General features: G+C 38.3%; 1 protein-coding gene across 11 annotated transcripts in view; it reads left to right on the plus strand.

Annotated features, from left to right (window-relative positions):
- The window catches only part of R3HCC1L (R3H domain and coiled-coil containing 1 like), a 95,256-nt gene extending 84,072 nt beyond the window's left edge, over window positions 1-11,184 (plus strand). For all 11 annotated transcript variants that reach the window (XM_086680585.1, XM_086680582.1, XM_086680583.1 and 8 more), the window contains 4 exons: window positions 336-406; window positions 1,326-1,421; window positions 1,915-2,055; window positions 10,403-11,184. In XM_086680585.1, coding sequence (XP_086536711.1) covers window positions 336-406; window positions 1,326-1,421; window positions 1,915-2,055; window positions 10,403-10,470 — 376 coding nt within the window. In that variant the 3' untranslated portion in view covers window positions 10,471-11,184. The remainder of the gene's footprint in view (window positions 1-335; window positions 407-1,325; window positions 1,422-1,914; window positions 2,056-10,402) is intronic.

An 11,184-nucleotide genomic window follows, 5' to 3' on the forward strand; every position in this document is an offset into this window, starting at 1 on the left:
TCTTCTTGTTCTGTGCCCACAAGAACATCTCTTGTAAATAGTGCGATAAATACTTTACCTCCCCAAGGGACATGTGAGGATTAATTAGTTGATGTCTATAAAATGGCTGGGAACATAAAATACTCCCAGGTAGTTCTTTATGATGGTATTATTGCTTTTAAAATTCAGTGGCTTCTTCTGTCCTCCAAGCTGTTTTTTTGTGTCATTATCCCCATTCCACCTGTGCTCGTTGAGTGTTTATCTCATCATGAAATGCTTTATGAGACTCTATTTGAAAGCTGTTTCATAAAAGTAAATTTTATTTTAAGAAATAAAATTGTGTTCTTTTGTTGCAGAAAGAAAGGATTTGATATTAAATGGGTGGATGATACACACGCCCTAGGAGTATTCTCCAGTCCAATTACAGGTATTCGCCCAGTGGATTGTGGTAGTCTTTTCTCATTGTCCCTTTTCTCCTGCTACTTGTTCTTATTTCCCTTGTATTGTAGCCAACTGGCATTTTATTCAGCCAGTTATAGGTGAATGGCAGAAACAGGTTTTTGAGGCATAGTGCTTTGGTACCCATGTGCTCCCTCTCTTCCTTTTCACCTTAATCCAGTGGTGTTTGGAATGAGAGCCAACTCCTTCCAAGGTTACATGCTGTATAATGGTCAGTTCGGATAGTACATAAGCAGACTGTAAGTAGAAATTTAAGAAACCAGTGTGACTGAATCTTAAAATTTTTGTGATGTTTTTCCCTCAGACAAATGAATTCGAAATAGCCCTTTAACCTTTCCAGTGAGAAATCTCTCCCTGGAAGTAATAACTCTCACTACATAATACCTACTTTCTGAATATATGAGGGGGCCTTTTGAATTACATCGTTAGCTTCATGATTGATGTGATGCAGAAGCATTCAGAGAAATGAGAGATGTTGGATCCTGTCCGAACCACTTAGAATAGGGATCTGCAGACTTACTCTCTAAAGGACCACATAGTAAATATTTAGGGTGTAAGGTCTCTGTCACTACTTAATTCTGTTGTAATAAGAAAGCATCCCTAAACAGTATTCAAATGAATAGGAATGGCTCTGTTTCAGTAAAATGTTACAAAAATAGGTGGTTGGCTGGATTTGGTCGCAAAACCATAGTTTGCTGATCCCTGATCTAAAATAATCACTTGCCGACTTGTTAATGGATTTTGTAAAGCTTGCCGTGGGGAAAAAAAAAAAAAAAGCATAACATCTAGACATCTAGGAAATAACTTTCTGAGAACTAGCCTTAAATTTTCCCCTGTGTCACTCTTCTTCATGTCGTCTACTTCCTTACATGTATTCTTCTTTGCAGCTCGTGATGCTCTGGGTAGTAAACATACCATGGTGAAAATCAGGCCATTGTCACAGGCCACAAGAGCAGCCAAGGCCAAAGCTAGAGCTTATGCCGGTGAGCCTATAATCTCGGGCTTTTCTTGTTGGTAGTGTATTATTATTTTCTCCAGCACTTACTCCTCATCTAGAATTCTAAAGACCTATCACTTTTATTTTTTAGTGTTTAAGGTAGTATGTTCTTAAAGAGAAAATAGAAAAGGTTATGTTGGAAATATGGCATTTGAGTAGCCAGTTGGAGAGAGTGGGAGATCTGGCCAAGCAACGCAGCAACCGTTTTTTTGTTGTTGTTGACATCCTTATCTGGTTTACCTCACTGTTGAGCTGTTTGAGTCACTGTAGAAATTGTATTAATACAGATAACGAAGCCAGGATTGTTTGTGCTTTGCCATTTTAGTTTCCTCTGATGATCATCTATTGGCCCATATTAATTACTGCTGATGCAGCCCTTGTTAGTCTATTTTATATGTTAATTATGGAGTTAAATCACTTGGCACTAGAGTGCCTTCTCTTCCTTACTTCCTCCTGCCCCCTCTGTTTCTCCCATTCAGAGTTCCTCCAGCCAGCAAAGGAGCGTCCTGAGACTTCAGCAGCCCTAGCCAGAAGGTTAGTCATCAGTGCCCTTGGGGTTCGAAGTAAACAGAGCAAAACAGAAAGGGAAGCAGAGCTCAAGAAACTGCAGGAGGCCCGAGGTGAGTTGAAGTGATGGTGTTCTTCTCTAGTTCTCTAGAGCTCACTATAAGACATGTGGTTAAAAAAAAAAAAAAAAAGGAACGGAGCCCTTTCCCTTTTGTCATTTCCATTTCCTGGAAGCCTCCCAAGTGTATTAAAATTGTTTTCATGCCTTATATTTAGGGTGGAGATATTTCAGGATTTCTCTTCCTGTTCCATACACCAGGCATCCTAATCCATGTTTCTACTGTGGTTTTCTAAGAGATAGGTTCGGTCTTCTCAGCTCATCATCCATGGCTTTCGCTCTAGTTGTTGCTCCAAACTCTGAGCAAACTTTTCCTGTAAAGACATAGTAGTCTTTCAGACAGAAAACATTTGCTGTGGTTTTATTGGACCTTGATTGCCATGATATTATCTAATGGTTTAGATTGTAGGTAGAAGACAAATTAAGGAAAAGCCATCGACTGACACGGATGATGATAACTGTAGGAGGTATTTTTTCCTTTAAAGGCAGCTCTGAGTGGCTCCCTTAGAGTACATATGGATTAACCTATCTTCTGATTATTTTGCAGTACCTACGAGTTCTTAGAAAATATTTCCACTGATCCACAGCAGGGTTTTTCTTTCCCTGTAGTTTGGAGTTGAGGTTAAAATTTCTCTCTTCCCTCCTTACAGGCTGTTGACTTAAATGTAAAGGCCTGGGATTCTGGCTTTACACTTAAGTACTTTTTATCAACCTTCCAGGCTTTAAACAGTCTCATTGCCTTAGCCCACGATCTGTGGGATCTGTGAAGGCAATTTATTCTGAAAATTCCACTTACCAAAAAGTAACTTCATTTTTCCATTAAACGAATTGAAGTTTTAAACTCCTTGTTTATTGCCAGTCTAACAAGGCCATTAATACTTCCTGTCCACTCTTGCTTTGGTGATAGCAGGCGGCTTGCGGACTCTCAGCTGCACTGGCCAGATAACCAGTGACAGAGTGTGTCATGGCAGGTGCTAGAGTTTCAGAGTTGAACCCAACTAATTTTTTGAAACCTTAATGATTATAATGAGGCAGTTTTGATTTTTCCAGTGCACGTTCATTCAAGGGCCTTTTACGGACTATAGGTAGTTTTTATACACGGCAATAACAGAACTAGAGTAAAGCAGAATGTGCAATGTCCTTAACCCTTTATTAATGGTTATCTCTGAGGAAAGTGTTTTCTCTGTGATAACCACAATTATCTCAGAAAATCGCAAGAGGGTAATAACTGTGGTATCTATAAGGGAAGATGTGGCTCTTTTTGCAGTGTATTATGTTTCCCTACCCTACGCATGTAATATTACCTGTATTTCTACAGGTACTGCAGCAATAGTCTTGCACAGATGTCATCTTGAGTATTCCCCTCTGTTTTTCTGTAAGCACATTAGCATGTAGCTTCATTTGAAGTGTTTGTTTTAAATGTCCCCTTATACAGAGGACATTTCAGTGATGCAGTTAAAAATGAGACTATTGGCTGAGTACCCTGTTACTTAACTTTTTGAAAGAAGGCCTTGATTTGTGAATAGAGACTCACTGTGATAAGTTCCTCTCATCCATTGGTGCTGAGGCTGTACAGATTATAGAAGATTCTTCCTTTATTATGCTTCAGAGCTCTCCCATTCTTCATATCTGAGAAAACGCATATGGAAAATTCCTGATATATCTCTTTCTGACTTCTTTATGCATTAAGCAGATATTCTTGTACCTGCCTGCATGGAGCCCAAGACTTCTCACTTAAAGACTTTTTCTCTCTGGAAATGAAAAGTACTGTTTAGGTATTCAACAGAACAGATATTTTTGCTCCAGACCTTTTTCCACTGGAGGGGGTAGGGATCAGTACAGCTTGGTGGATAACATAATAGATTCTGGAATCAGACTGCCTGCGTCTACCCATAAGCTCTACAATTTACTGGCTGTGTGACCTTGAGCAGATTACTTATTCTCTGGAGGCCTCTGTTTCCTCATCCATAAAATGGACATGAAGTGAGATAATCCACAGAAGATGCTTAGTCATCTTCAGAACCTATAGAAATGCACTCTGTCCTGTTTCTATAGGTCTGTAATAAGTATGTGATATATGTTAGCTGCTGCTGTTTTTAGTAATAGTAGCAATATTATGAGTCTAGCACGGATCTCAGTGCACATTTTTTGTCATTACTTTTTTTATTTTAAATTTTCTATAACACTCCAAAAACAACATTTGACATTCACTAAGCACCTGCCCTGTATAAATTATGCATTATGCTCCTACTTGGGAGAATTAGAAAGACCGCAAAATTTTGTTCCTTTACTTAAGACTTAGTCTAGTGAGGATATCTACCTTGAGTAAAGAAGAAAATAATTTTTTCAGCAGTTGTTTCTCTTCTCACTTCAATTTGGAAAACTTTTTAAAAATTCCAGTATAGTTAATATACAGTGTTAAATTAGTTTCAGGTGTACAATATAGTCATTCAATAATTCTATACATTACTCAGTGCTCATCAAGATATGTGTACTCTTAACCTGCATCACCTATTTCACATCCCTCCCACCCACCTCCCCTCCGGTAACCATCAGTTTGTTCTCTATAGTTAGGAGTTTTTTGGTTTGTCTTGGTTTTTTCCTTTGTTCATTTGTTTCTTAAATTCCACATGAGTGAAAAATCATATTTTTTATGCTTAGCATTTCATAATCATATTGCTTAGCATTACACTCCCTAGCTCTATCCATGTTGTTGCAAATGGCAAATGGCAAGATTTCATTCTTTTTTAATGTCTGTATAATACTCCAGTGTGTGTGTGTGTGTGTGTGTGTGTGTGTGTGTGTGTGTGTGTGTGTATCATCTCTTCTTTATCTGTTCATCTATCAGTGGGCATTTGGGCTGCTTCCATAATTTGGCTATTGTAAATAATGCTACAATAAACATAGGGGCACATGTGTCCTTTCAAATTAGTATTTTTGTATTCTTTGGATAAATACCCAGTTATGTGATTACTGGATCATATGGTTTGAGAAACCTCCACACTGTTTTGCTTAGTGACTGCACCAGCTTGCATTCCCACCAGCAGTGCCTGAGGGTTCCTGTTTCTCCACATTTTCATCAGCACTCGTTTCTTAGTTATTTGTTCCAATAGCTAGCAGCTTTCACTGTCAAAAAATTCTTCCTTAGGTCTAACTTATACCTGTACAACAGTTTAAGCCAGTTTCCTCTTCTCTTTTCCTTGTTAGAAATAGGGAATATATGTGGACACCATTCTCTTCTAATTTTTAAATATCAAAGGCAGATTATTTAGGAATAAGGGAATTTGGGCTGTAAGAGGGTTTTTGCCATTAACATTAGCTGTGTTGCCATGGGCATGTCTCTTACACCTTTCTGTGCGCCAGTTTCCAACAAAGCAAAACTAATGCCTAATTTACCCTGGAGAATTTTTTGAGCATAACCTAAGGTAACGTGTAAAAATGTTTAGAAAGGTGCTTTACAAATTCAGGATACTATTATTTATGTGACTCTTAGCAAATTAATATTCATTATAATGAGACAGTAATGACACCTATGTAATTTGTACTGTTGCTCCCCATCCATTATCCATGACAAACAGTGCTAATCAGTTACGGCACTCTTTTTTGTGACTTTTGACTTGACCATTGCCAATTGATCAGAATTTAGCATGGAAATTGAAATCTGTGTACCATCCTGATATAGGTACTCTCATAAGCAGTACTATAGAATAGCTAGGATTCCTTTACCCACCCACTTGAAGAGTTCTCCTGTCTGGCATAGTGTCTGGTTCATAAAAAAATACTCAATGTGCATTGATTGAATACGTGAGTGACATTGGTCACTTTTTCTTCATAAATCTTATTTCATTCATGATTCTACTCTGAACTGTTTCAAATCCTTTATGTTTTTCTTTATAAAGCCCAGAGTTGAACACTTCCTATGAAAACCTTGTAATTAATGAATTTGGGATTTGTGATTTTGAGGTTTAAATACTTCCTGCTAAGTTTCCTCACCCTACTTTGGTCTTCTTACCCTTCTAATGAGAAGTCTGTGTCTTAGTCCTTTATTAAAAATTAGATTCAGAGGGGCGCCTGGGTGGCGCAGTCGGTTAAGCGTCCGACTTCAGCCAGGTCACGATCTTGCGGTCCGGGAGTTCGAGCCCCGCGTCAGGCTCTGGGCTGATGGCTCAGAGCCTGGAGCCTGTTTCCGATTCTGTGTCTCCCTCTCTCTCTGCCCCTCCCCTGTTCATGCTCTGTCTCTCTCTGTCCCAAAAATAAATAAACGTTGAAAAAAAAATTAAAAAAAAAAAAATTAGATTCAGAAAACAAAGCTACTCTGGGAAGAATCAAGAAAAAAGAAGTACCCAAATCATTTTAAGCAAATCATGTGTATATCTGGAGGATAAGAGCTTTTTAAAAGTTCATAGTCTTAGAATATGGAGAAGAGGTTTGTCAGTCTGACAGAGTGCATAACAGATCAGAGCTGCACTAAGAGTGGGAAATCAAAGGATAGATCATCCTCCATCCTTTGTATTTGACTTAATCATGTTTTAAACCAGTGATTCACATGAAATAATAAAACTACATTTTAAAGACCAGATTCAGGAGTATATGTAAAATTTTCCCATGTTTCACTTATCAAAACACTTGATTCCCACCTAAAATTGGAGATAGAAGATATCATTACATCTCAGAATAAGCTACTCTCTCATTTTCAAAGCTTGCTATAATTCTGTTTCTTATTTCCATTTACTCTTGGGGGTAGGTGCTTAATTGACTGGTTCTAAAAGGCATCTTTTGGGTCACAGGCCTGAAAGGCAGAGTAAGTAAACAATCATTTGATCCCCTAGTTTGCTTAATTAAAATCACTGAGAACTTAAAAGTAAAATCATCCCTATAGAATACTTAGTCAACTGTAATAAAAAAATTTAATTACAACTGCTACCTTTTGAAATTCTTTTTAGGCACTCCATTATTCTGCCTTCAATGGCTCTGCTGCATTGCTGACTCATAATCTAGGTCGTGTGGCATTTTCTTGGTGTCTTTTCTTTCCTAATGTGAAATTCCCTTCATTTCCAATCACATTTCTCTTTTCATCTTAATGTGATCTTTTTCTCTGAGATGCAGTATTTACCCGTATTTTTGCTGTCACTTGCTGTTTAATATTCTTATATCACAGGCCAGTATCAGATGAAAATGTTAATTAACCCTAGGATTAACTGACCAGTTTACCAACTATTGCTAAATAAAGAACACATAGTTCTTTGTGTTGACACTTAATACATTGATGAACATTCTACTCTCCAGAGTTAAATGCTCCCCTTAAACACTTATGTGGTCCAGACTATCTTTCCTGGTACATTAATGATTATATAAATAGTTGGTAAGCCTAAAATCTAAAACCTTGCTAAAATTAAGAGGTCACTTATATTATTTCACCTTAATCTATCAGGTCTGTCAATCCATAAAAGAAGGCAATTAGATTAGTTTGACCAGACTTGTGCTTCAAGTCTGCGTGTTGATTATTCCTCTGTAGGGAGTTTTGTGATGATTTTTCTCCATTATTTTCTTAGGCGTAGAAGTAGATTTTGAACGTTTTAATTTACATTCCTTTTCTTTGTTTTCTTTTGAGATGACACTGTATTGGCTCTTTTTTAATCTTTATCCCTTTCCATTCCCTGAGTGGTAAGTGGTGATTCAGTCAACTAATTTAATAAAATCATTTATGCAATTTATTTATTATACTGGGAAATGAAAGTCTTTAGGGACAGCTTACATGCACACTTTAAGTTAATCATTTCATACAAATTCTTCTATTCTGCCTTTAGTTCCTTGCCCTTATGGCTGCTGTTGGGCTTTCTCTTTACTTAGTTTACTGTTTTCTAATTGTTAAAGGTAAAGGTAATAGGAGCTCTTCTCATGCAGTCTGTCAGGTTAATATAGGAGGTCCTTGCAGGCAGTCTATCAGATATTATCTGCTTTCCTTTCTCTCTCTCTCTCTCTGTCTCTCTCTGTCTCTCTTTTTTGAGAGCAAGCACGGGAGGGGTGGAGAGAGGCGGGGAGAGAGGGAATCTCAAACAAGCTCCACACCCAGTGTGAAACCTGACGTGGGGCTCCATCTCACGACCATGAAATCATGATCTGAGCTGAAATCTAGAGTTGGATGCTTAACCAACGGAGCCACCCAGGCACCCCTCCTTTCTCTTTTTTGTTTTTCATTTTCCCCTTTTCTTTGTAGATATATTCATATGTCAGGACAGTAGAAAGTATGCTGGTTTAAGAATTAAAGGCCTGAGTTCCAGCTTTAGTTTTTCACTGATTATGTAACCTTAGCCAAGTCACTTAACCCCTCCAAGCTTCCATTTCCTCTTTAAAAAGTATTTCTCTATTCAGGTTCTGAATTACTAAATGTATGCCTCACATTGTTACTATTTCTTTGTGCTTCTCAGTCTGTCTCCCAGCCTTCACTGGTTAACCACCAGAGTTTCCTCATATATTATTTTACATGTATTCGGCAGTAGAGATCCATAATCTTTTATTATAAAACATTAGGGTGGGAAATGTTTCAGTATTCTGAACTGTATTCAATTTTAGAAAGATAATATCGTTATCTTAATATGTATTTCATAACACCAAAATCAGACACACTGACAGTATTTCTGCCACCAAGTGTATGATTGTTCCATTAAATGGCATATGTAAGACCATAAGCAGCCTTTTATCTTTTCAGGTTATATTTACTACCAAATGAATTTTGGCCCTAAACTTTAAAAAAAAAAAAACAAGTTTAAAAAAAACCAACTTTTCCGAAGTGCTTTGAGTTTAGAGTTGCGAATTGTGGTGAGTGGTTTATTTTTCTACTACACCTGGATTTCTTTTGTTAAACTTCCCAGATAGTCACTCTGATTTAAATTTCTGAGCTTATTGAAAAATTTGAGTTCTGGTAGTTCACTTTTCTGGTTTCTTCAGTTTTCTAGGAATCCAGAACCAATTTTTGATTGCTTTCGTCCAACATTGCTTTTGCCTTTAGATCCCCTTCTAATAACTTTACCCTGTTTATGAGAATCAGAACCACAGTGCTTTCCTAAGAAACCCTGGAATCCTTTAGACAAGCCAATTATCCTTAGCGCGGTCTCCCTGGAGAATCCCAATCCCAATTGAAGCCTGTCTTAAAGCCAAGTCACAAGGCACTGAATTAATTAGCCTTCAGTTTGGAATTTGCTGACCCTCTTTTTTTTTTTTTTTTTGTTATAACTTTACTGTTATATTCAGATAATGCCACAAGGTGGTGCCCAAATAGCAGTGAATTTCTCTATCTCACATTTCCAAATGCCAGTCAGCTTCCTGACCAAGTTCTTTGCCCTTAAAGTACAGTCAAATATATTCAGTAAAGGAATTTTGTAAGGGATTCTGCTGATTTGGAAAGGTATGTCAAAATAGCAAGTGTTAACTCTAAACTCACCTTGATTTCTGTGGTAATTCCCCTGGTTCATGACTTGCAAAATGTTTTACAGACTTTATTTGAAATAATAGCCCTTGAGAGGAAGCACTTAGGCTTATCATCTATATTTTATGGTAAATGACTAGCCATGAAATTAGAACTGGTATTGTGGCACCTAATGAAGTGCTCGGGTCACCAAATCATGTGTGGTCTGTATTATCTCAGGTCTTGGTCAAAGTATTAAATGGAAACCCAGCTTTTCTGTTAAAAATTGAAGATGGATTGCCCAGATTTCTGATTTTTTTGTTTTGTTTTTAGAAATAATTCTTTATTTCCCTCCTTATATGTGGTTGTTTTCCCATGTTGGAATTGTGTGTTGCGGAAGGTAGGCTCTTGAAAATGCTCTAAAAATACTGAAATTTGATTTGCCTCTGAAAATTTTTTTTCTGTAAGACTGTAGTAGGGAGATCCAGCTAGAGCCCAGTGGCCACCATTTCTATTTGAGCAAGAAGACAGAAGAAGAATATTCAAACCTATTCATCCCTATTGAAATATTTTTAAAGATCAGTGAAGTGGGAAGAACAGGCAATTATATTGAAGCACTAACACAGTTGAGAAATAGAATGAAAATAAATACATTATCAGCAAGACTGGAGTCTGGTCGTGCTAGGTTCTGACTTACTCCACATACTTTTTATTTCTGTTAGCCCCAGATCTTTCTTTTTTATTATATAGTACTAATAACATTGCTTCCACTTATAACGCACTTGGAAAGTTAAAGATATTAACTCTTGGAGTCAGGTAAGAGAAGACCAGGAAATTCTCCTGTCTCATGACTGAAGTTTGCTTATAATTTGGATTAAAGGAAAGTCACTGGTTATATGGAGCGTACTTCCACTTTTCATACTGTCCTTACTTACAGAGAGAAAGCGACTGGAAGCCAAGCAACGGGAAGATGTCTGGGAAGGCAGAGACCAGTCTGCAGTTTGAACATCACTTAAGGAAATGGATAGTTCCATGAATTCAGAAATTAATTCCATAGTCTTCGGATAGGAGGATCCTTCTAGAGTTCTGTGTACATGCAGAAGTGCGTGTTCATGAAAGAACGAGATAAAGCCATTGAGGCGAGCACTGACTGGGTCTAGAAAGAAGGTGGACTCCTGTCCGTCTTTGCTTCTAATTGCAGTCATTTGGAATTGCCATACTGTGTTGGGCATAGAAAGGAGCCATCAGCTAGGAAGCTGACTTGTGGCAATTTGGATATGACTTCCAAGAGTCCTCTGGGCGTGGCAAGCCCCACTGTTACCATGGTTCATGTGTCTAAGATGTCTGAAGCAGATACAAAACAGAGGATTCAAACCTGCCATGATGGGCCATTCCGGCCCTGAAAAGGTAGGGTGTTCTTTCGGGCCTCACAGAGCCAAGGGGTGGCGGAGGGAACAGTGTTTGAAGTACTTGGTACTCACCGAATCCACACTGTCAATTCCAGAACTCTGGAGCTGGTGAGCTGCAGCAGATGTAGGTGTTTGAGCTCCACAGTTTGTACTGGGCCGGGCGCCTGGGGCTGCTCCAGCTGCACAGCAGCCAAGGGCATGCCTGCTTCAGCCCTCTAGAAAGCCAGCCTTGGGAGCCGTGTGCTAGTCCCCGCTGAAAGTACTACCGTGTTGTGAGAGGGAGACATTAAAGCTCAGTCTATGACCTACA

The sequence above is a fragment of the Puma concolor genome, chromosome D2 (assembly GCF_028749965.1).
Source record: "Puma concolor isolate L17-30 chromosome D2, mPumCon1.1.hap2, whole genome shotgun sequence".
Taxonomy (NCBI): Eukaryota; Metazoa; Chordata; class Mammalia; order Carnivora; family Felidae; genus Puma; species Puma concolor.